General features: G+C 36.1%; 1 protein-coding gene across 1 annotated transcript in view; it reads left to right on the plus strand.

Annotated features, from left to right (window-relative positions):
* Positions 1-27,505, plus strand: part of rp1l1b (rp1 like 1b) — a 68,534-nt gene that overhangs the window by 21,003 nt on the left and 20,026 nt on the right. The window contains exons 4-5 of the mRNA XM_017352701.4: positions 16,705-16,855; positions 21,774-22,395. Coding sequence (XP_017208190.1) covers positions 21,886-22,395 — 510 coding nt within the window. The 5' untranslated portion in view covers positions 16,705-16,855; positions 21,774-21,885. The remainder of the gene's footprint in view (positions 1-16,704; positions 16,856-21,773; positions 22,396-27,505) is intronic.

Genomic DNA, 27,505 nt, shown 5'->3' on the forward strand with positions numbered 1-27,505 from the left:
AATGCTTAATAATAACTCCTGTACAGCGTCCCACAACATTCTGACACTCGATAACACTGAAATACCCTGTCAGAAAAGTCCAGTGGCTGGCAATGGCCTTTTTACAGTGTCTTCTATAATGTTAATGTTGTTTTTTGTGTGTTTACAATAATGAATATGGCCACAATGTAAATGCACAGTACTGTTAAGATCTTATTGCCACATTAGATCATTATGATAACATAATACATGGCTTCAGTGATTTCCTGAAGATAAATACCAAAAATGAACACAACTAGAATCACTACAGTATTCGCCATAATCTGAACTCATGAAGCAAGAGATCGCAAGGACACATGATGACGTGTGCAGGTGATGTAGTGCTGTCCCAACTCTTAGGGGTAAATTTTGAAGCCCTTCCTCTTAACCCTCGGTTGCGAGGGCTAATAGAAGGGGTAAGGGTAAAAAATAGAATTGGGATTGGGCCTTACTCATCCTCTACTTGTTCCAAACCCGTTTAAGTTTCTTTCTTCTGAAGAATGTTGCCATTGCAATGCAGCAATTGATTTCCAAAATATTCCTTGTTCCTTCTATGAATAGCAGTGGTTGCTTTATCCCAACATTCTTCAGAATTTGTTTTGTTTTAAACAAATGGAAGAAATTCATTAAAGTTTAGAACCATTTGAGTATGAATAAATTGTGACAAAACTTTCATTTTTGGGTGAGCTATCCATTCAAGTGTGTAAATCCATTACACTGTAAAAAGTGAAATACAGACCTAAAATGTAAACAAGCTCTAATTAACTCTTAACAATTTGTTTTATGTTCCAAATGTTGTACATTATAAATTCTGACAATTGGAAAAAAATGACAGGGGTGTCACGGTGGCTCAGTGGTTAGCACTATTGCTGTGCAGCAAGAAGGCTACTGGTTCAAATCCTGACTGGGTCAGGAGGTCTTTCAGAAGATTACCCCATGTCTGTGTGGGTTTGCTCCAGGTGCTCAAAATTCCCCTACTTTCCCAAGACATGCGGTGTATGTGAATATGATAAAAACTAAATTGGCTTAAGTGTATGTGACTGAGAGAGCTCACAAATTAGCTCACAAATCTCAGTGCTGGGTTGTGGCTGGAAAAACATCCACCACATAAAACATATTCCAGAGTAATTGGTGATTCATTCCACTGTGGCGATTCCTGATATATCTGAAGGAAAGTTGGAGAGTAAGTAAAAATAACGGGCATTTTTTATGAAGTGAAACCGTTTTGTAATCCTTTTTTACACTTCTAAATTATAAAGTGATGTGTTTGGCGTGGATATTCTTGACGGTCTGTTTAAGTCATGTTTATGACATAAAGGTCAAAGTGCAGGTTTTGTCACTGCATTTTAGCCCATAAAGCATTCTGAGAAAACACAAAGCTACAGGTAAAAGAATAGTTTCAGCAATTTATGTGACATATTTGTCAGGATCTTCCTCACTTGTGACCCGCGATCCCCATAAGGGGTCTAACATGTACTGTAGGTGTAATCAGTGTCTGAGAGTGGGACTTGCTGAATGCTTTGCTGATGCAGATCACACTGTGAACATCCTACCAGGGTCAGTGTGAGTAGGCTGCAAACTCTACAGGCTTGTTTTTGTAAAGCACAGGAGCTCCCTGGAGTGTCATAACTCTTAACCCCAATGTGGAGGAGGATGTTCCTATTGTGCTTCCTAATTGCAATGTGGATCTTTCATTTAGTCGGTGTAAAAGTCACGTCATTTCCTGTCCTGCTGCTGGCAAGAGTTTTTGGTGGCAGCCCAAGATCTCTGGAATTTTTTGTTCCAGTGATCTATGACCTATATGAACTGCAAAAACGCATTAAGCTGTTTATTTAAAGTGGCCCTGTTATGCTTTTTCAAATCTCACCTCTCTTTTATGCTATGAGAGTTTTGAAGACATTTACGGTTTCTTCAAGAAATAATAGATTCTGAAACACTGAAACGAGACTTTAGTAATCCCTGTTTCATTACCATAGCTGATATACATCCCTGATTGCAAACAAATTTAGGTGTCTTTAGGCAGTTATGCAGCTGGTGGTATTCCTTCGGCCCAGACAAAATTAATGTGAGCCTGAATTGGCCCACCTGTACAATGGCAAAGGGGGTTGGGGGGGGTGGGCAAAGATTCAAATTTACATATGGGCCAATTAAGGCAAAGATTTGGCATATATGGCTAAATGTAATCTTAATGTGAGCCTAATGTGGCCCATGTGGAAAATTATAAATTTGGCCCAAATGATGGAGTACAAATGTGGGCCACAGTTGGCAAAACTGTGGCCTAGTCATTTAAGGGTAATCTGGGTCTAAACCTAAAGTGGCTCACACTTATAAGTGCAAATTTGGCCCAGTTATCTTAAAACATATGTGTGCCACTTTTGGCAAATATTTGGCAACAGTAAGGTATGGCTATTGCGGCTGTGAGTCTAAAGTGGCTCAGTGAAAAAAAGGCAAATGTGGCCCAGTTATTTTAAAACATGTGGGCCACTTTTGGCGAATATTCGACAAAACTCAAAAATCTGGCTAATGCAACTTAGCCTAGTGGCTCGGAGAAGATATGGAAAATGTGGTTGAGTTATCTTAAAACATATATTGGCCACTTTTGGCAAATATTTGGCACAGTGAACTCTGGCTAATGTGGCTTTGAGCCTAAAGCGACCCAGAGAAGATATGGCAAATGTGGGCCAGTTATCCTAAAATAAATGCGGGCCACTTTTGACAAATATTCGGCACAGTAAACTCTGGCTAATGTGGTTGTGAGCCTAATGTGGCCCAGAGAAAAAAACAAACAGGAGACTAAAAGTGACAAAATCAACAACGTCAATGTAAACAGCAGAATCAACAGCAAATAATGAAAACTTTCATAAATAAGCTATATAATTTATTCATACTGCAATGCATGCTGGGATTTTTGTACTTTGCCACAACCAGCAAGTGTAACGTGTTGGCCAGATCTGGGCCAGAATAAAAGCAAACTGTGGCCCAGAATAGGGTCAGTTCAGGTTCATTCGGTTAAATTCTGGCTGATATGTGGTATTGCTATGGCTTAATTGTGGCCCAGATCTGGCAAACAGGAGCAGGGGGGACGATGCGGGGCCCTCTGATCAACCGGCCCAGCCGCTACGCCACTGAGAAGACACTACAGTTTGACAAATATTGCTGCTGTCGACCAACATAATGTACTTTTGAGGCTTTTTTTAGTCAAGAATGTGGTTGTTTAAATTGCAGCTATGCAGTTTATTTATAAGGATTGTGCCTTTTTCAAAATGTTTATCATTTCTGAGAGACTTTGAGCAAAGACGGTTGATGTTCATCCACAAGATGGTGACAGAGACCGCAAAATAAGCCCTAAGAGAAAAACAGCATAATTTCAAACTACAGCTAATCAAATCATTATTAAACAGGTAAATGAGTTTCTAAGTCGACCTCTCTCTTTTTTGTATGTTGTGGTGCTGTATTTATACCATAGTAATATTGTGATCTCTCAACTTTTAGACATTACGCTAGAGAATCATTCAAACACTAGCTCTAAAGTGAATGAGCAACGGCTTCTGCTATTGTGATGTCAGCTGAAGATGTGAATGAATCTTATTTTTAATAAGAAATCCCAAAATCCCAAAATCTTATTTTTATTATTTTAACAATAGATCTGTGACAGAGCAACTAGCAACTATGGTTTCAGGAAACATATTCATTACATATTTTATTTCCCAAAAAATGCATTATGCTATGTTAGTTCAGCAGCGAATTTACATTATGCTGTTGTTTGGGAAACACACTCCTGTGTGATATGTCGTAATGCAGAAGGCCCCAATCAGAATTCTCATGGCTATAGCATGCATCTGAAGTGAATCAACCTGCACAAAAAAAGAATGTCTTTAATTGATCAGGCTGATCATTTTCTATTCGTGCTGATAACATTAAAAATAATCATTTATTGGCTGATACTAAAATGGCAGCCAGTATGTTGTGCATTCCAAATCACAGCAGGCTTAGCCATTTGACCGGCAGATGGATCATTTAGAAAGAACAAATCAAATGAGTCAGTCAAGACTGGAATGCTATAATATATATTATAAGAAAATGTAATTGCTTTTTAACTTTGCATGCATGTAAACCTATTGAAGGAGTCCATAAAAACTAATTGAAAGTCTAATAGAACCACTTTAACCACTCATGAATCATAAAATGTTAAAAAAAAGTGAACTTGTCAGCAGTACTTTCAGTTTGCAGGCTCACAGACCAACCAAAGAACCATTTTTCTTGTGAAGTTCAGCCCATCGTGATGCTTATGACCAACCACAGCTTCAATAACATCTTGTTTGAAGTCACCAGCTATTGTGTCTGTGTTTACCCAACTAATTTCCGGATACCACAGTAATGATTATGATGAGAGATGTTTTAATCTGTACCGTCCTGTTACGTCTGGCCTGGACTTTATACCTGCTTTCTAGACAAATCACACAAGTTTTAAAAGTGAGGTTGACTGACGTCATTATTCAAGCATTTTGGTTGTGAAGGCAACAAAAGCACATTTCACCTCTGATCCCATGCTCTCTACTAGCACAGCAACAGCAATAGCAAAAATCATTGCGTTTATCCTCAAACATGTTATTCTGACAAAAGAGAATTTCCGATGCCTTGATCCCATGTGTTTACAGTGTGACAACAGGGGGAGGATCAGTAGCCACTGACCTTGGCCACTTCACAAAGTAATATCATTTCCCCCTCATGTGCGCAAACATTTTAGAGCGATGTTGTTTATGAGTTCGCAAGGCATCTTTTCCTGGTGGATGGTCGGATCTGTTTCCTTAAGACTTCACTTCAAATGAAAATCGTGGAAATGAGTCATAATCCCCCTAAAGCCTGACAGTTTGTCATGACACATCTTGACAGGTGCATAACAGGATGTTCACTGTAGTTTTTTCATGGATCATCATACTGTATAAGGGAAGATGACGTTAATTTAATTTGAGTATGCAGCTATTGTAAAGGAATTTTTTACAGCATTTTTCTTGGCCTTCATTAATTTACAGTGTCAGAATACTATAAAAGCTGCAGTAATACAGAAAAATGTTAATGCGTTGATGGAAATACGGCATAGAAATTAGAGATATTTATTTAAAGATTTGTTTATCAATACATGTTGTGTTGACTCAAAACATGGAAAGATACAAATACTATCCTAAAAATTAAATACATTTGCCAGAAACAGTAAAAAAATACAGGGTTCCACACAATTCATTCAGGTTGTCCAAACACAAATCGATTAATTTAACGTAACAAATTTAAGTGGATTCAGTTCCTCTGGGTTCTCCAGTTTCCCTTACAGTCCAAAGACATGCGGAGTAGGTAAACTGAGTAAACTAAATTGGCCATAGTGTATGTGGTTGAATAAGAGTGTATGGATGTTTCCCAGTACTGAGTTACAGCTAGAAGGGGATCTGCTGTGTAAAACATATGCTGGATAAGTTGGCGGTTCATTTCCTTGTGGTGACCCCACAACTTTGAACTTTTTGCAAATAAAAATTAATCAAAATTAGCAAGTCAGCATTTTTGAGTATAATGTCTTTCTTGTTGGGACGATAAAGAAGGCTCTTGGTATGTATCTAATATATATACCTACCTTTTTTTTCTCAATAATTTTAAAACAAGATTTTGGTACCACTAAACTGATGTTTATTAATGACATTTAACAAAAAAGGAATTAAATGAATGATGTAAACTTTTTACATCAACTCTCAATAAAGAATCATTTTTTAAATGTATTGTCTTTTTTATGGTTGAAAAAAAAAGAGAACAGGTGGCGCAGTGGGTAGTGCTGTCACCTCACAGCAAGAAGGTCACTGGTTCGAGCCTCGGCTGGGTCAGTTGGCATTTCTGTGTGGAATTTGCATGTTCTCCATGTGCTGGTGTGGGTTTGCTCCGGTTTTCCCCACAATCCAAAGACATGTGGTATTGGGTACGCTAAAATTGTCCGTAGTGCATGTGTGTGAATAAGTGTGTTTGGATGTTTCCCAGAAATGGGTTGCAGCTGCAAGGGCATCCGCTACATAAAACATATGCTGGGTAAGTTGGCAGTTCATTCCGCTGTGGCGACCCCAGATTAATAAAGGGACTAAGCTGAAAAGAAAATGAATTAATTAAAAAGAGAATATCACTCAATTTCTTTTTATTGGTTGTCCCTGGGCAGAAATTCCCACCCTAAAAACAATTTTAAAAAAGTATTCAGTGACCAAGCATATATGAATAAGGATTTATCAACACCAAAATGAAACATTGTTTCAAATTAATCACAACAGGAATGCTTTGAATTAATACATTATACATTGGACATGAAATGTAATTAGCTGATGTAACCAGGCATGGGACGACAACCGATTTCAAGGTTTGCTACGGTTTGGAAAATTCAAGGTTATAAAACCACTAAAACTTTGTCATACCGTTCCGATGGTAAATGTAAGGGTTTTTTTAATGTAATAATATAACTATAACTATATTGTAATAATAACTAATGAAGAGAACAGAAGTCAATTATTTATTTTAACTGTTTATTCTGACATGTTTACTGCTTCAAAATATTATAAATGTTTCCTAAAATAAAATCATTGTGTTAAATGTGGAAAAAGTTTTTTTTTTTTACCCATACATTTAAAAATAACTTAGAGTAGAGCAGTAATCACAATACCATGATGCCATGAAACCGTGGTATTTTATTGAATGTAATCATTCCGTCAGAAACTTATACAGGCCCATACCTTGATGTAACTAAGTGTTTTTGAGGGCATTTGATAATATAACCGATCATCGAAATGTCATTGTGTTATTAACTTATTTAATTGTAAATGTACTCACATTTTAATCTAAAAACCCAACATGAAGTCTGGAATATAGTTAGGTGTTATTTGTTAGGTTTTAATATGAATTGCAGCTGGAATGTGCGTGAGCCAAATATATATATTTTTGTTTTAGCATAGTTGGATGATTGACAGTAGAGTAGGTGGTCTTTTGAAGTTTTAGAGGATGTGTCACGATATATTATAACTAAACTAATCTAATTTTATACTGCTTAAACTACTATAACAGTGAAATATTTGCTCTTTAAACATTGCAAGAATTAATGACTTCTTTATAAAGTCTATAAAAAGGCAAAGATGCTTTTGAATGCCATGCTGTAAAGTAGTTATGACATCTGCAGCAGGTTATGCTAACCAGTAAATCTTGGACCCCGTGTAATACACGTATCGCAGGTAAAGATGTGCTCTTAAGCAGGGAGGTGTGAATGCAACCTTGCATAAGTGTCAGAATTAATTCAGCTGCTTATTTATACATGAGATGTTGATTATGGAAAAATAGCTAAATTAGCATTTGATAAAGTGTCTCATGTTCACACAGCCCTTTTTTGTGATGCTCACATTCCTCTTTGCCCTCCTCCTAATCTATCTCCACCTCATTGTTTTTCACTTTTTATTCTCTCTTTCTTTTATTTTAAACACTCCAACAGTACAACACCATCTATTGTTGCAACATAACGCGTTTCGCTTTTTTGTTCTGTGAACATCAGATTTGCAGTTTATTAAACATATTTATATAGCAGGTATACACTATTTATTAATTGAATATTCTGTTATCATTTATTCTCTTTTCACTTGACCCAGACCTGTTTCAGTTTATTTTAAAGGAAGCTGGAAATCTGTAACTATTGACTTTCATAGTTTTTCCTACCATGGTTACAGGTTTTAAGCTTTCTTTAAAATATATATTTTTTGTGTTCAAAAGAAGAAACTCATAACGGTTTGTGATATCTTGAGGGAGAGTAACTAGAGAGTCATTTTTAATTTTTGGGTGCATTATCCCTTTAAATGATTAGATTTTCAAAATGTAAGTAGAGTAAGTGGATTATTTTTAAAAGGTGAGGACTTGATTATATGCATGATATGTTCATAGAATTTTGAGATCTGTTTTTTGGTAACACTTTATTTTGATGGTCTATTTGAATATTAGTAGACTGCCTGCTTAATATTTGTTGATACTGCTCCTTCAACAGACATTTACTTGTTTAAAGAAACTTTACAATTACATGTCGGCTTACACTAACTCTAACCCCAACCTAACAGTCTACTTATAATTTAATGAGAATTAGTTGCAAGTAACTTAAATTCAACAAATGGACCATCAAAATAAAGTGTGACCGTTTTTTTTTTTTTTTTTTGCTCAAAAACAAAGGCAGATTAAGGCAACCTTGCAAGAATGGTTAAAAGAACCTTATGTTTTTTTCAAAATGACCTTTCACAGCTCTAAGTAAAATAAAATATCATGCTGAGGTTTAAATATGAAAGTGCATTGTGTATAAAACTGCTGTTTAAGAAATGATTCGCCATGCATTTGAATTCAGTGATTCACCATGCATTCAGATCATTTAGGTGATTCGTTTCTGACTAAACTTGCGCTGCGCACAGTTAACCAATCACAACAGCCTGATCATTGGGCCAATCTCCGCAGATTAGCGTCATGGAAAGGAGGGGTTTGGAAAAACAAATCACTAAATAAATCATTTGGGTGTTGTTGGGTTAATTTGGTAAATCAAATTCATTTATTCATTGATTCATTTTCTTGTCGGCTTAGTCCCTTTATTAATCCGTGGTCGCCACAGTGGAATGAACCGCCAACTTATCCAGCAAGTTTTTACGCAGCGGATGCCCTTCCAGCCGCAACCCATCTCTGGGAAACATACACACACACACACTCATACACTACGGACAATTTAGCTTACCCAATTTACCTGTACCACATGTCTTTGGACTGTGGGGGAAACCGGAGCACCCGGAGGAAACCCACGCGAACGCAGGGAGAACATGCAAACTCCACACAGAAACGCCAACTGAGCCGAGGATCGAACCAGCGACCTTCTTGCTGTGAGGCGAATGTGCTACCCACTGTGCTACTGCGTCGCCGTAAATCAAATAAAGTTTTATAAACAAATTTTAAGAGGAGCACGTGATATGATTGATCACGAGGGGTCTGGCATCAATAATCATTGCTAGTCCAGTCTATACCTGTCAACATTGGAATGTGAAAATAAGGGATATGCCCACTATGATAATGGATATCCCCCCACCACCCAAAATATCCCCAAATTAATAAATATGCACTTCTGAAGCTGTAAATAAGAAATAGAAATCAAGTTATCAAATCTCATTAATCTGTTCTTCACCGTATGATGTACATATTCTGATTAAAGAGCAACTAATGAATCACATTTTTTTTGATTTTCTGTTTGATTACATTAAATAACAGGTGTCACTTTAAAAATGCACACATCTAATGTTATAATGAAAACTTTCCTAACCTTTTATGCTCATTTAGGACAAAATTAGTTGTGTTTGGAAAAAAAACCCTCCAAGATCGACATCTTTAGATGTTTTAATTATCAATTATGTGTATATGTCTGTTCGAACACGCACCCAAAACCCAGACGTTCATGCCGCTTTAAATCGCATTTACAGAATCCGTTTGGGAAACAGCACCTATTTATCACTATGGAGCACGTCAGCTGACAGTCACGCACCGCTATATGACTATATATCAATATGATTTTGAGGATTCCCACTGTTTTTATATTTATTTCAGTGTTTAAATGCCTTTAAGAGTAAAGGGAATCCCACTGTTTTTATATTTATTTCAGTGTTTAAATGCCTTTAAGAGTAAAGGGAATCCCACTGTTTTTATATTTATTTCAGTGTTTAAATGCCTTTAAAAGTAAAGGGAATCCCACTGTTTTTATATTTATTTCAGTGTTTAAATGCCTAAGTAAAACGAATACACAGAACAAGCTCACATTTAAAAGCAAGGGGTGGCCCCTTGGTGGTTCGGTTGTATGGCGTATAGGGAAGATCGGCTCTTTAATGTTTATTGTAACCCTTTAGAGAAAGACCTTTACGGGATGATAGGAGAGAACTGTAAAAACATAAGGGTTGACAGGTATGGTCCAATCAGATATTATTGCTAGACCAATCGGATGAATTTTAGCCTCCAAAAAATAAATCAATTCATCCTACCTTCCTTCTTCGTTTTGAACAATCCCACCATCCACCCCATCTACCCCTTTCCTCCTTTACCAGGGGGAGCTCTCAAGACCTACCTGATCTTTGGAGCCCCTGTCATGCTACATGACTAGGCGTGAGCTCTGGGCTCAAGGATCTTCGAGCTCAGGGTTTCTTTCCCAGGACAGCATGTCAAATCTGCAAATTGTATCAAACAATAAGTGTGAACTTATGTGAAATGCATATTTAAAGACAACAAAAGTGTTTTTTGACCTTCCATGCACAACATTGTTTCAGACTCTCTTCCTCCATCTTGCAAACTCTCTGCACTTGATTCGAACAGCGCCACTGATACACTCTGCTCCACACTAGCATCATGTCTAGACCAATTATGTCCTCTTGCATCCAGGCCAGCCCGTGCCAGTCCTCCTGCACCCTGGCTCTCGGATGCTCTCCGTGAGCATCGCTCAAAACTTCGAGCTGCAGAAAGAATTTGGCGGAAAACTAAAAATCCTGCACAGCTCTAAACATACCAAACTCTTCTGTCCTCTTTCTCAGCTGAGGTTACTTCGGCAAAGCAGACATATTACCGTCTGTAAATCAACAATGCCACTAATCCTCGCCTACTTTTTAAAACATTTTCCTCCCTCCTCTATCCTCCTCCTCCACCCGCATCCTCCACACTTACTACTGATGACTTTGCTACATTCTTTTGCACCAAAACTGCAAAAATCAGTGCTCAATTTACTGCACCTACAACAAACACGCAAGGTACACCACCAACACCACACACACTCACCTCTTTTTCTCAGCTCTCTGAGTCTGAGGTGTCCAAACTGGTGCTATCTAGCCATGCAACCACCTGTCCACTCGATCCCATTCCCTCTCATCTCTTGCAAGCCATCTCTCCTACAGTCATACCAACACTGACTCACATAATTAACACATCTCTTGACTCTGGTTTATTCCCCACTTCATTTAAGCAGGCTAGGATAACCCCACTGCTAAAGAAACCCAACCTGGACCATACGCTACTTGAAAACTACAGACCAGTATCCCTGCTTCCATTCATGGCCAAGATTCTGGAGAAAGTAGTGTTCAATAAAGTCCTGGACTTTCTTACTCAAAACAATCTCATGGACAACAAGAAATCCGGCTTTAAGAAAGGCCACTCAACTGAGACTGCCCTGCTCTCGGTCGTGGAGGATCTCAGACTGGCTAAAGCAGACTCTAAATCATCAGTCCTCATTTTGCTGGACTTGTCAGCTGCTTTTGACACTGTCAACCACCAGATCCTGCTATCTACGCTTGAGTCACTGGGCGTTGCGGGCACTGTTATACAATGGTTCAGATCTTAGCTCACTGACAGATCATTCAGGTAGTCTTGGAGGGGAGAGGTGTCCAACCAACAGCATCTAAACACTGGGGTACCTCAAGGCTCTGTTCTTGGGCCACTTCTCTTCTCCATCTACACATCATCTCTAGGACCAGTCATCCAGAGACATGGATTCTCCTACCACTGCTATGCTGATGATACCCAGCTATACCTCTCTTTTCATCCTGATGATCCCTCGGTTCCAGCTCGCATCTCAGCCTGCCTGTTGGAGGCTTTATTGGCATTATTATTAGTATTAGAAATTATTAGTATTAGTAACTTACAAAACTTAGGGGCATACCTCATTTTAAAAAACCGTTTGGTTTTAATACGAATGAAATCATATGAATTTGTACAAAATAGCCAGTCAGCAAAATAGTTACGTTTCTTTGTGAGATTGGGCTGAATCTTCATGTTTTCCCAAACCTTCTCATGAAGACGTGATAATTTGCCTCCTTTCAGTGCCAAGTAATGTTTAGTATTTCAAAAATAATGTGAACACACCATAAACTTAGATATGTAGTTAATTAAATGAAAATAAATTTTGAAATTACAGTACAGTAGACTGTGTAGATTATTTATTTTTTGTTTTGTAATATCTGTCACAAAATATACATCATAAAATATCTTTTAGCTCTCGTTTAAAATGACAATGAGAATAGCACGTAAAGCAGTCCAGGACAAAATTATCTATTTTTGTGTGTTGGTCCATGAAACGCTGTGTGAACACACCCTAACACAGCTACAGCTTGCATCAAAGCAGGTTTTGCAGTAATTAGACCTGACATGTCACTGTAGGAAGCAGCAGTTAAGCTAAAGTGTCACAACTCACGTGTGATTCTGACAATACTGTATATATTTGCACTATTGATGATTAGCATCACTTTAGTACCTTTTCAGAACATAATGTCTTTTGAACAACCTTATATAATTTCAAAATATAATCAACTGTTTATTTATCTTCGTTTCCATTTGTTCCAAACCACAGGGATATTTGTTATGTTCCTTTGGAAATCTTGCAGTACTTTGCAGTCTGGCTCCACAGTTTTAAAACATCTTTGGGAGTTTCTCCAACACAGGAAAGACAGAGAGGGAGGAGGCAGGGGTGTGAACTCTACGGGGGTCTTACGGCACATGACTCAGGAGAAAAACAATCTCGTGTCTGCACTCAGCCAAGCTTCTTATGACACACGGGCAGATGGCGAGACCGCAAGTTCACCCTTGAGTTAGTACATTGGTAGGAAGACGCTCTCTCGGATGAATAAGCATTTCTACCCTTGCAATTTCCAGCAAACAAGTTGTAACAGGGGTTGGGGGTATATTTACAAGGTGCAGTTTCTGATAAGAACTACATTAGCAGGTGACTAGCCTTGAGTAGTTTGCTTTTGTGTGTATGTTTGTTCGGCTACTATTCAGCAACAAGCTGTTTCCTACTGCTTTGGATATGCCGATTCCCAGAAGCCTTACACTACGTGTTCAGGATATATGTAAACATGCAGGCAATCATCGCTGTATTTTTAGCTGAAGATAAAAGTTGAGTCACATATTTTATATATGCAGTAATTGCTTGGTTCAATAATCAAAAGAGCAGATTCGTGCTCCTCATGTGCAATTTTGCTTGACTCAGCACCGTGCAAGAGATTTTGTGAATCAGATTCTTGGCTGTATGTAGACAATCAATTGGATTTTTCATTGTTGGAAGAGGCTCTGTGAAAATAACGCTGGTTCAGATTAGAACTGTTGCCTTGGTATGCATTGTTCTAATTACTGCTGAATAAGAGCCATTAATCCATTTTCCCAATCTGGGCCACCCATCAGGTTAACTGGATCATCCCAGATACCCTCCTGAGCTCTCTTAGCAATGTGTACTGTTGAGGTCTCATTGCCTTTACAGTCATGTACGTTGCATTATACTGTGCTCAGCATAATTGAGTACACCCCACTTTGAAAATCAATATTTTTATCCATTTCTCGGTAATTATAGGCAATGTAATTTGGTGCATTTAAACAAAATTTATTAATCAGATATATTTAGTAAAATAATATTTTAGTCACCAAACATTAAGAAATTGAAAGATTATACAAATAAATTCAAGTTAAATATCACAAAAAAATGACAACCTCCAAAATTTTTCCAAATTTTTTATTATTTTTCTTTTATTTTCTGCATTTTTCCTCTTTTTAAAAATTCTATTTAATATTTTTCTATAGCATATACAGTACATTTGCGTGTACTAGTTTATGGACCGTTATTGTAAGTTATTTTGTTAGATGAGTTCCAGATTTGGCTTCACTACTGACTAATCTAATGTGTATGCACAAATATAATATTGTATAGCTTCCTATTAACAATATGAATTTAAAAGATAGATTTGTGAGGGGTGTACTTATAAATGCTGAGCATTGTAGATATCAATACATACCTACAGTTGAAAACTAATTTATCAGCCTTCCTGTAAAAAAATGTTAATTATTTTTCAAATATTTTTCAAGAGCTGTTTAATGAAGAAAATATTTTTTTCTACATATTTTTAAACATGATAGTTTTAATAAATAATTTCTAATAGCTAATTTATTTGCCATGATGACAGTACATAACCTTTTACTATGTTACAAGATAGTATTCAGCTTAAAGTGCAAATTATAGGGTTAACCGGGTTAATTAGTTTAACTACGCAAGTTAGGTTAATTAGGCGTGTCATTGGACAACAGTGGTTTGTTCTGTAGTTTTTATAGATAGTGTGCGTGGCATAATATTGGAGAGCAGATCTTACTATTTTGTGGGGTATCCTTGTTTGGATTGAGGGGCTGTTTACTTAAAACTGTTAAATAAAAACTGAAAACTTTGTGTTTTTGCAAGGGATGTTCAGGTGTGGTCACGTGACTCACATTCAGACTCGATCGGAATTGGACGTTACCTCCCGATCAGGACTCAAATATTCAGTTGAAGTAAGAATTATTAGCCCCCCTTTGAATTTTTTTCTTTTTTAAATATTTCCCACATTATTCTTAACAGAGCAAGGAAATGTTCACAGTATGTCTGATAATATCTTTTCTTCTGGAGAAAGTCTTATTTGTTCTATTTTGGCTAAAATAAAAGCAGTTACTAATTTAAAAAAAAAACACATTTTAGGGTCAAAATTATTAGCCCGTTTAAGCTTTATATTTTTGATAGTCTATACAGAACAAACCACCAGAACACCATGAACAATAACTTGCCTAATTACCCTAATCTGCCTAGTTAACCTAATTAACATAATTGCCTTTAAATGTCACTTTAAGCTGTATAGAAGTTTCTTGAAAAATATCTATTCAGATATTATTTACTGTCATCAAGGTAAAGATAAAAATAAATCAGTTATTAGAAATGTGTTATTAAAACTAAATGGGTCTGTTAAACAGAAATTGGGGAAAAAATAAACAAGGGGTCTAATAATTCAGGGGGGATAATAATTCTGACTGCAACTGCGTATGTATGTATGTGTGTGTGTATATATATATATATATATATATATATATATATATATATATATATATATATATAGTAATTGTTTTTGAACACATCTATACTTGTGCAGAAGCATAGAGTTGAACCTCTTTCTTGATTTCTCTCAGAAACAGCAAAGCATGCAGCATGACATCACTGTGTTGCAGAGATGCTATTGGTTAAATGACAGCAAAGTAGAACACGAAAGCAGGTTGAAGCGGAAATAGAAAGTATATCTGCGGTCTGGAGATATTATAAAGTTAATGACGGCAACATTGCCGTAGCAAACTGTGAGATATGTAAACTTGGGATTGCCTGCTGGGTCTTTTAAGTTGAGGTGCTATTTGTTTTTATATTACATTTTTTTTATATATTTACTGTTGCACTAAAGTCCAAAAGTGAAGAATTGATGTTATTTATTACTTGATTGTTCAAGCTTCCTCACAGAAGTGCTTTGTTTGTTAACAGAGTTGTTGAAGGTTAAAATAAGGTGAATTCAATAAAAAATAAGGAACATCATGGATCTGTTACTTCGCTCCTCTTTATTATTTTTCTATGTATTATAAAAAGTATCGGATCGGGTTTTGGTATTGGAAGATACTGAAAAACAAATGACTCAGACTTGAGTGCAAAAAAAATCTGATCGGGACATTTATTTGCCACTAGTGAACAACCTTGGCATTTTGGGGGCCTATAACATAAAATGGTTTGAAAGTGCAATATTTAGAAAATGTTATCAACCCCATATAAACTACAACTTTACAAAGGTTTTGTAAAAAGTGTAAAATCATGTACATTACTTGTTCAGTCTATGCACAAATGAGAACTTGCAAACAAAAAATATGAATGGTGGACTACAAGTAATGTGCGCATGTGCATGTTTTACAAAAAAAAAGCTTCTGATCCACCCTGCATAATTCAGTGTTTATTGTATATTTGGTGAGCCATAAGTCCCTTTTAGTTGGTCACTGTTTGTAATAGTTCGATAATAATTGTTAGCGTATTGTTTGCAAAACATGTCAAAAATTCTAAGGAAAGAAATTCTGTTTTAGTGTTACTCTTTGAAATGCTGAAACCCAATTTTTGCTGGGACAACATGAAGGAATTAAGTTAACTTTTTCATTCATTCATTCATTTTTCTTCAGCTTAGTCTCTGATTTACAGTATCAGAGAGGAATAACCCACCAACTATTCCGGCTTATGTTTTACACAGCGGATACCCTTCCAGCTGCAACCCAGTACTGGGAAACACCCACACACTCTTACACACACTCATACACTATGGCCAATTTAGTTTATTTAGTTCACCTATAGCGCATGTCTTTGGATTGTGGGGGAAACCGTAGCACCCAAAGGAAACCCCGTGTGAACATAGGGAGAACATTAACTCCACACAGAAATGGCACCTGGCACAGGCAGGACTTGAACCGGCAATCTTCTTGCTGTGGGGTGACACTGAGCCAAGGTGCCACCCTTAACTTATTAATTTTCACTAATTTGAATGAATTAAACATAAAACAATTGAGCATCTTACTTGACAAGACTCTTACAGAACATAACAGTGAGTAGTCAGGGACACAGCAAGGCCACTTTAAAGCTGTTTTTTTGGTAAATCCTCCAAAAATACATCAACTATCAGTTGTCCTCCAGGGTCCTTTTCTGACAGTATGCTAAGTTTGTCTGCACTTTTATGCAATGGCCAAGTTCTAGTCATGTGTCCAAAGCCTCAGCAGATTTCAATTCAGTCTCAGGGTGATTAAGAAGGCTTTCCGTTCTATCCTTAGCTTCCCAAGGACCGATTAGCAGGTATAGGACCCCAGCGGGACAAGCACTTCTCAGCTGCCACTTCACTGCAGCTCCTGCTCCTTCTCTGCTCTTATTGTGTGGAAACCCAGAGGAGGCTTTTCTGAGCTCTTCAGTTTCTCTGTTTTAATGGTGAGTCTTTTGCAGTGCTGTGAAGGGGACAGTTTGCATTTGCATTGACGATATTCCTGCTTCACTTTGAATGCAGTTATTTAAAATGTAATTAAGACTGTCTGAGTGACTGGTTCCACCTTGACCTTGGAGAAAGTTTATTGGGTTTGAAATATCTTCAGTGGCAGAGTAATTCAGATTTTCATGCTTAAGTTGCCTTTTTAATGGAGTTGGTAGTTGATTAGCATTAGGTGATTATATTAAAACAGGTTCATCAATAATACTGAAGAATAACTTGAAACAGCAGTGCTGTTTTCTACTGTTCATTATAGGATCGGTCAGTTTTTGTCCATGATGAATGAAATCCATGATACTTAAAACATTTTTACCTCAGTTTTGTTTAACATCTTTTTCATATGCTGTTTTGAGCTTACAGATCTTCTGCATCCTTGGAATTTTCTTGTTTTGGAAAACTAAATTGGTATTGTATGATTTTTAATATTTATTTACATTCTGGCTTCTTCTAATGCCTTCATGAAAAGCAGATATTGGAACAGGCCTCTGGGACATTTATAAGAACTTTTTTTGTGACAGAAATGGTTTTCCTGGTTACAGATGGGTGAATTTTTTTACCGTGATTGGACACTATGACTTTGATCCCTTTTTACACTCAAAAAAACATTTTTTAACTTGTTTAATGTACTCTAAAATGAGCTGAAACAACACAATTCTTGAGATTTCATTGGGACAACTTAATTTTTTTATGTTAAATCCACATAAATTTATTAAAAGTGTTAACTTAATCGATTTGCGTTGGGACAACATGAACGAATTGTGTGGAACCCTGCATTTTTTTCAGTGTAGTTTAGTTTCCATTATCTACTACACTGTAAATAAAAATTGGTCTTAATTCGATCAAGTCATTTGAACTTTATTGTATTAAATATTTATGACTTACTAATAACTAATATGTAATAAAAATATGCCTTAATTATATTGTGTACATTTAATTTAGTTGACTTAACTGCATCTGTATTCTGAGTTCATCTGTAATTCTTTTTTTAAAGGTTTTATAACAAATTTTTTACTGAAACCTCTGAAAATCTTAACATAACACAACATTACATTCTAAATCACGTCTCATTTTTGATCGTACTCAAAAAATTCACAATAACACATATACATTTATTTTCCAGTCTGACAGATTGCTGGGAACTAGAAGTTAACTCATTCAGTTCAAGTTCAGTTTAATACAATCACTTTTTGAGTTCATGTAACTTGGTTCTATTAAGTTCAGTGAAGTTAATTTCATTATTAAGTTTATTTCATTTGATTAATCTAATTTAGTGTATAACTTATACTTTCTTTTTCACTCTCTCTCATATCTATGCATATTTTGTAGATGTATATGTATAAAATATACAATATGTATATTTTTGAAATGTATATTTTAAAGACAATAAAAATATATATGTTTATTTATGTATTTATTTTTTTATTAATTTGTTTTTGATTATTTTATTACTTAGTCCTTGCATGGCTCCATTTATTATATTAAAATAATGTGAAATATGTCTAAATAGATAGTAGTGTATATTGTGTAATATTATTTAATCATGAATTTTGTGTTGATGATTTATTGTCATATAAATAACTGCGATTAATCATCTAATTGTTTTTGTGTGTGTAATTTATAGTATAACACCAATACATTTTGTGTAGATGTTAAATAACAGTAAAAGAATTTTACCAACCTTTACAAATCAAGCCTTGTCCTCCATTTTACTGGCACTTAAATATCTCTTATTTGAATAACAAGATATGACTGAAATTGAATCTGCACTACTAACATAACGATTTCTCAGATAACTGTAGTTATATGAAATAATAACTACAATCCATTTATTAAAAAAACAACTGCAACACTAATTGTATACTAATTTAGTGTTCAATAAATGTTCTTTTTTTGGAATATTTCTTTCCTTTTTGTGGAAAAAAATCTACATTTTGTCATTAATTTTTGATTAATAGAAAAGTTTAAAAGAACATCACTTTTCATGACTTGCCATATAAAATATTGATTTCTTTAAAAAAAAAATGGGATTGACCCACTCTTATAATTTAAACAGTATTGTATTTTAAGCAGTATTATGTGCTTTGAAGGCTTAAAGAGTCTCGTTTGGTCATGTTATGCAATAAACCTCTCAGACTGTATCATTTCCCTATTATTGTTCCGATAGCTAGAGTGGGGGAAAAAACAGAGCTTAAACTCAACGTTTTTTTTTTTTTGTTTTTTTTTTGAGAGATTTATTCTCTTATATCTTATTTATTCCACATATTTACAATTCTTCTTTCTTTAAACAGTCCAATATCTCTTTAAGCACCCCATTAGTTATCTTAAATCACTTGACTTGGTATTATTTAATTTTTGCATTTGTGCTCAAATCAGAAACAACAATAGGCCCCTGCTGCAGCGTCATCCTGTCACATGTTGCTTCCACTTTCTCCCTGCACTTGCTGATAAGCTCTTTAGTCTAATTCAGGCGAAGTCTGCTCTTTTTATCCCTGCTTAGTCTCTGATATCTGTCCATCATTTCTGTGTGTGGAGCTCAGTAATGTTCCCTCTGCTGTAGCGAGTGCCAGGTACAAATAGGATGTGCCTTAGGATGTGCCAGTGGGATTCCTGCAGATGGACCTGTTTAAGGTCACATTTGTTTTAAGGTTTGATTTGACGTCAACACCACAGATTCTTACAGTTCTATTAGCTGCAGTGAGTAAAAGTGATTAGACTTTGCCCATTCACATAAAGTTGTCATGTGTGATAGAAAAGGTTTTAGAAAATTATGTTTAAATAACCACAGATCATGTGATCTAAAAGACAATTAGTTTAACAACTGTGAATAATTCTGTACTGTATTTTGATTTGTACTATCCACTTGTTAAGTTGTGGCGTATGGAATTCTGTTGCCGGGTCCAAGCCGCTGCTCATTTGAATTGAGAAAAATATTAGTTTCTGAACACTTTTAGTCATATCACACATTAAAGGGGATTTTATATTAAATCATGGTGTACACAACGGTGTCTAATGCATCACAGACACCATTATTTTAATAATTTAATTAAAATTATACATGTTCTGGCCATCAGATATTAGGCATGGATATATACATTGCGATCGTGATTTACAAAAGTATTACATCACTTTGTAAACATTTATTATTATCATTTGTTAAGTCTCCACTCAGATTGATAGAGCGCTTGGAACCGGAAGCCGCTTTGTGTGACGTCACCCTTAACAAGCGGATATTTGTACTATATATTTTTTAAGTTGTAAGCATCCAGTCTTTTCATTTAAGCTTGTGAATTTATCTTTGTTTAAGCTTTTTAGCTAGGCCCAAGTTTATAAGGATTGTTCAATACAAAGGGAATATTGTAATAAACAAATCTGCGGTAGTATTTAATTCTTCCTTTTACGATCAGTGCCTTTATGAAAGTCTTTTTTTTGTAAGAAAGTGTGCAATCTGTCAGAATGTGCATTTAAGTGCATTAAGGATTCCATATCCGGGACCAGGCCATATCCTTAGCTGCTGCTGCGCTGATGGTCGTGGGGAGTGGAAAACATGAGTCTGATTCCAGCAACGCTCCAGGGACAGACGAGTCTTCGCTGAGGCCATCTTCCAGCCTAAACCACGGCGAATGAAGCTCTGCACAAGACTTTTGGCCAGCGGAGAAATTAAAATGGTCGTGCCCAACTGAGTCTGGTTCTCTCAAGGTTTTTTTTCTTCACTCCCATCAGGTGAAGTTTTTTTTCCCTCTCCGCTGTCGCCACTGCCTCGCATGGTTCAGGATTGGTAGAGCTACGCATCGATGAATTGGCTCTTCAGTGTTTGAACTCTCAGTAATGATTAAATCACACTGAACTGAGCTAAACTGAACTGAACTGAACTTAAACACTAAAACCTAAACCACACTGTTCCAGTTACTATGACCATTTATGTGAAGCTGCTTTGACACAATCTACATTGTAAAAGCGCTATACAAATAAAGCTGAATTGAATTGAATTGAATTGAAGGGTTTGCATAATTGCTGTAAAGTTCATGCAAATTTTGTTTTGATGAGCTATTAAAATAACTGCAACTGCAACTTTGTCAACTCTCGTTTTTTATTTTTCATTTATTATTGTTATTATAGTATTACAGGTTAGAAAAGGTTAAAAAGTTCTTGCAAATTACTTCTATTTAGTGCAATTTCTGTTGTCAGACCTTTAAAATAAAGTATTAGCAGACATTGAAGGAGGAGTCCAACATAAAATGAAAGTTTGCTATTAGTTTGTTCACCCTCAGGCCATTCAAGATTGTTTTAAGTTTCTTTTTTCTTCAATTGACCATTAAAAAAGATTTTTATTGTTGTTGTTGTTGTTGTTAAAATGTGGTCCTAGGTAATTTTAAAAACACAATGGCCATCAGCACTTACAAAGTCCAAAACAGAAGAAGAAAAGAAAACAGGCAAAACAGAAATACCACTCATGGCTTTTAATGATACACTAAAGTGTGATGAAGTGAAACACTTGATCTGAGAAACTGCACTTTATTTACAACATTATTACCTACAGTTGACCATCTTGACAAATGTGGGAATTTTGGATCGATAAATAATCAACAAATATGGATTGAAAAATTTGGGAATTTTAGTCTTATATTGTTTGTAAATTCATTTCATGTTTTTTAAAACATATTTTGTGAATATGCTTGGTTTTTGTCAATCGCTTTACATTTATTCGTTGGTCATAATGTGTTTCTTTGGAATATATCTCCATAAACAACCTAGTAAATCTTTAATAATTCCTGGTTGACATGTAGATGCAAATGTACATCTCAACAGAATTTCTAAAGGGAATATTAACCCAACCATGTGCCTTTGTGTTTTTGTCTTTCTCAGAGTGAAAGGAGAGGATGCTCGTGATCTGCTTGGCCTTTGAGTTTAGCCCTGCTATGTTCGCCACCCTGAAATCCAACTAGCATCTTCCGCAGGCTAGTTGGATGAATTAAAAATGGCGTCCCACAAGCAAAGCTTTCAATGCTTTGACACCATCACGGATGACCCACCTGTCAAGCCCCCGTTCCCTCATGGTCACTGCTCCTCAACATCCCTCAGAGGCTCCTCAGGCACGACTCGACTGGAGCCGCTGGAGAGTCGTGGATGTTATCTGTGTGCCGATCACCAAGCAGCCAAAACTACAGCCTCAGAGGCTTCAGGAGCTTATTCTAGTCCATGGTATCATTCCCAGACACTTCCACATGCTCAGCAGTATAGCAGCAGGAGGCCTGCTCGACCTGAGGAATCTTCTGGACAGGCTGAAGATCACCATCGTCATCACCATCACCATCATCATCATAGAAGCCCCAGGAAGATTGTGCTTGTGAAAAACAGCGACCCGTCTATGCGGAGGACCATCGTTCTGCACCGCCGCAGCCTCCGCAGTTTGGCGCTCTTTATGGATGAGGTCTCTGAACTCATGCAATGTCTTATCAGGAAGCTCTACACACTGGAAGGCCACAAGGTGAGTCTCCTCTTGAAATATACATCAGCTTTCCAAAGTTTAGGGTCAGTAGCCACATTAAAAAAATCATTGTTGTGTTTTTGAACCATACTATAGCAAAGTGTTTTGCACTGTATATTTCATTATATTCTAAATACTTAATTAATGTTACAGCATAATGTAGTATTAACTAGTGATAAACTAATAAATACTGTAGTGTACATTAGTATTTACAACAGTTGACGGTAGTGTATTGCTGGAATAATTATATATATATATATATATATATATATATATATATATATATATATATATATATATATATATATATATATATATATATATATATATACAGAAATTATTGTATTGGGTAATTTGTTTACATTACTAGTTAGTTGTTGTATTACCACAGCCACTGTAGAATTACCACAGTACGGTGCAAAATTACAACTAGAATTTATGATAAGTGACTTAGTGTTTTTTTATGTGATAAGATTCTTTTTTTCATACTTTTATTAAGACAGTCGATTGAAAATTACCTTACAGCGATTTATGATATTGCGAAGATTGAGGTATTTATTCATCAGAGAATCCTGAAACAGATGTACAGTGCATCTGGAATGTATTCATAGCTCTTCACTTTTTCCACATTTATATGTTACAACTTTATTTTTATTTACTTATTATCCCCCATAATGATAATGTGTAAAAATATTTTTGTTGGAAATTGTTGCCAATTTACTAAAAATTAAAAGCCTGAAAAATCACATCTAGAGAAGTTTTCACAGTCTTTGCCGTGATGCTCTAAATTGAGCTCAGGTACATTCTGTTTCCACTGATCATTCTTGAGATGTTTCAGCAGCTTAATTGGAGTTCACCTGTGGTAAATTCAGTTGATTGGACATGATTTGAAAATGCACCCAAAGCACACCGCCAAAATATCAGTGGAGTGGCTTCATTGAGTTGCCCAGCCAGAGCCCAGACCTAAATCCTATTGAATCTCTCTGAAGAGATCTGAAAATAGCTGTACACTATCGCTTCCCATCAAACCTGATACATTTTGAGAGGTACTGCAAAGAGGAATGGGCGAAAACTCCCAAAGAGAGGTGTGCCAAGCTTGTGGCATCATATTCAAAAAGACTTGAGGCTGTAATTGCTGCCAAAGGTGCATCAATAAAGTATTGAGCAAATGCTGTGAATACTTCTGTACATGTGATTTTTCAGGTTTTTTATTTTAAATAAATTTGCTACAATTAAAAAATATTTTTTTTTTCACATTGTCATTATGGGGGATTGTGTGTAGAATTTTGAGGAAATAAATGAATTTAATCCATTTTAGTATAAGGCTGTAACAAAAAAATGTGGGAAAAGTGAAGCACTATTCCAGATGCACCGTATATCTACAAACATAATTTTTGCCAATGTTTTAACATTGATAATAATGAGGAATGTGAGATAATGGATGATGTGACACTTTAATGTATGCTGAAAATGTAGCTTTTGGCATCACGGGAATTACATTTTATATTAAAATATAAAAATAATATTTCTCATTATTGCTGTATTTACACCACATATAAATGCCGATTTAGCAAGAAGAGGCTTATTTAAAAACTAAACTAATCTTTTTAAATTTAATTAATATTTTTTAATGTACATGTTTATTCCCTACACTATAATAAATCATCAAGACTGGACAAATAGTGATATTTCATGCGATTCCATCAATCCAGATATTCACAAATTCAACTGTGATGGAATTCTATGCACATTTGAATGTCATGCACATGAAAAAAATAAAGAAAAATGGATTGTAGAATTCAGTCAAAAAATGACATTAAAACAAAAAGTAAACTTTGAACAAATGAAATAAAAAAAATACTGTATAAATATAACTGATGAATCTGATACATAAACATACACCAGAGTAACTGGTGGTTTACTTCGCTGTGGTGACTCCTAAATCAGGGACTAAGCTGAAGGATAGTGAGGAAGTGAAAACTGACAAATTAAATTAGTTAATTATTTCAGTCAATTAAACTAAGTTTAAGAGTAGTGACATTTTAGTAGGTAACTTTTATTCAGTAGATCATTCAAGATTTTTTTTTTCAGATAGCTGTGTGGTTTTGTCTACATCTTAAACTTATATCTGAGCAAAGTCTAAAAGAAAATATTTGAAGATATTGTTTAGGTTTACTTATTTGTGTTTATATGACACTGGTTACCGGTTGCTTTATAGCATTGACTTTTCAAGATGATTTAATTTTTACGAATTGTAAATAAAGTACATGCAGCTATTTACATTGAGTGTAAACTGACCTTAAGTATGGAAGATATGCCAAGTTTTGCATGAGAAGCAAATGTGCTGAGGATACAGAGGCCTCTAGTGGTCGAAACTAGAAATGATCTATCAAGCTTTGATACAGAAGAAACATTCAACAAATCTTTTATCAAACCTCATAAATCCTCCGTTTGCAATCACAGCTGGCATCTGAGTAAAAAACACATTTACAGGAAACTAGATATGTGTAAGTGACGCCACATCTGACAGCTGGAAAGTCCCAGAAATGTGATTTCTAAGCTTTTGATTTTTGCACACTATTTTATCCAAGTCTACAAAAGCAAAGTGACAGTCGCCACAGATTGAGCTGTTTGATTTATGAAGAGCTCATAATGCTGAGAACAAGATTAGCAGAGCAGATCAGTCAGCGCAAAGTTCATTTTGGTTACCATCACTCCCACTTGCGCTTAAGGGCAAATGCCACAGACCACGGAAGAGGAAAAAATAAAGAATTACAGTCTGCAGGTGGTTTGGGTAGATAAGAGGTGGACAGGGTGGCCCGGGCAGTGTAAGAAATAGCCCCCCTGGGACTGAGCTATGGCAACCCTGATAAAAGGTGAGAGGCTAGGAGTTTATACAGTGCGAGGGCAACCTCAGGCACATCTCTGGGCATTGGCATGCAACTGTATGGCCCAGTATGTCATGGTCCTAACGGTGGCATCATGCTGTTGGCAGAGAAAGTGCTGTCGCTTTAAAAGGGGAACACTTCTTGGCTCGGAGTCCGCAGAATGTCTGGAGACGATCCAGGCATTTCCTGCCCATCAGAGCTGGACTCAGTAGTCATTGCTGACGATGGTCAGTGCTGCTGGTCCTCTGCTGCTCTAGTTCAGGCACATCCTATTAGCACTGCCACAGGCATGTACTTCCCATAGAAAACATGCTGTAAAGTGACACACACCCCTCCACAGGGGCCTGACTGATGCATGGATAACATTACGAATGGCACCGAGACAATGCCAGAAATAGCTTGAAGATCACTAGAGTAAAGGTTTATTTGTCAGAGGCTGGAAAGTTGTGCTTTGTACGTAAGAGAACAAGAACAAGATCTAGCTTGACCCCTGTGAGTCTTTGTAGATCGAACGGTTTGGTAACACTTTGCAATATAATAAGCTATAAATAATGCTTAACCAATTATAAGATAATCATGAGTTGTTAAAAAATTTAACCATTTATTAAAGGGTTAGTTAAAGCAAAAATGATCATTGTGTCTGGGCGATAATTCGATAATCATAATTATCACAATATATATTTTTTTCGATAAAACGGTAAAGACAGTTCGATAAGTGTTCGATAATATTTACGCACTATGCGTAACGCTGCGCAGGCATTTTGCAGCCTGCCCTTCCGGGTGCCACACGCAGTACAAGTTTACAGCCATACAGTGTTAGTTACACTTGGAGGAGTAAGAAAAAAATAAGGTAAAAAAGGTCAGAGACATTCTTGACAAGAAACGTCACTAAACTTCAGTAGTCTGGAGCTACTTAGTTTTTTTGCAATTCGACACAAAACAAAAAAAACGTGCACTGCAAACTGCACAGACGACTCGTGTCATCATAACAGGAAACCTGTTTAATCAATACCACCTAATGAAGATACTAATAAATTTACAGACAAAAACAAATGTTTGTAAACCAACGCAACTACCCAGCAGAGTTTCATGTCATGAATTTCGAAAGCTGTGCCTTACGAGAAAACCCCCTGAAAAGACAGACGAATGATATGACAGACAACACAATCTCAAACACATCTCAATGAACACTTGATGCTTGCTGTAAACTACAAGCTGCATTTAAGGGCATTTGTTACGACATTGATAGGAACTTTTGTTGTCAAGCTCATGTTTCCTTTTTAATATTAAGATAATTTCTTTGAAATCTGTAATAGCACTATTGTCCCTCATCTATGGTAAAATAACCAGCCAGAGGAGAAATTAGATGCTCAAGACATAATCTTTAAAATAATGACATATTAAAAATGCAGCAAATATATGACATATGTTTACAATAGCAGTGGATCGTTAATTAAATCCTTATTTCCACGGAGCAAAGCATTATCCACCACAGTTGTTTAAGACGGGCACAAACTTAAAATATACACACTTAATAAATTTTTCTTTGAAAATGTATCTTTTTGCAACAAATTTTGTCATGTATAATGTCTAGCTTAATTCTAATTTAGTCAGATATCTACAACATAAACAAGAACAAATAACATCTGAGGTGAAGCACCAAAGTATAATTGTATATGCTTTAGCACCAAAACAATCCATTAAACTGTTTTCACGGTTTAATTTATTAAAGAAGCGCAGTTTGAGCAGCATGAGCTGGACAGTCTTTACAAACTCTGCTTTGGCCTATTCATGCCAGTCCATGGGATATAATTGGTTAAAACACCCATGGATATAATAGTTCTGCGCATAAGTGAAGTTTATTTATAAACTAATTTCGAGAGGAGCACAGGCTTATGATTAATAGCAACCGGTCCTCATTAGCTAACACACGATACACCAATCAGACGATTCCTAAATCACTATAAATAATCAGAGTATCTTACTTTAGCCATCTTCGTCTTGAAGAATCCCCCCCTTCCACCCCTACTCCTCTCCTTTCCTTGTCAAATCATCATGGAGGCCCAATGATTAGCATCATTGCCTCACTGCAAGAATGTCACTGGCTCAGATCTTACCTGGCAAAGTCGTCATTTCTGTGTGGAGTTGGCATGTTCTCCCTGTGTTTGCGTGGGTTTTCCCCGGGGTCTCTGGATTCCTCCCACAGACCAAAAACATGTATC

This window comes from Danio rerio, chromosome 20 (genome assembly GCF_049306965.1).
Source record: "Danio rerio strain Tuebingen ecotype United States chromosome 20, GRCz12tu, whole genome shotgun sequence".
Lineage (NCBI taxonomy): Eukaryota > Metazoa > Chordata > Actinopteri > Cypriniformes > Danionidae > Danio > Danio rerio.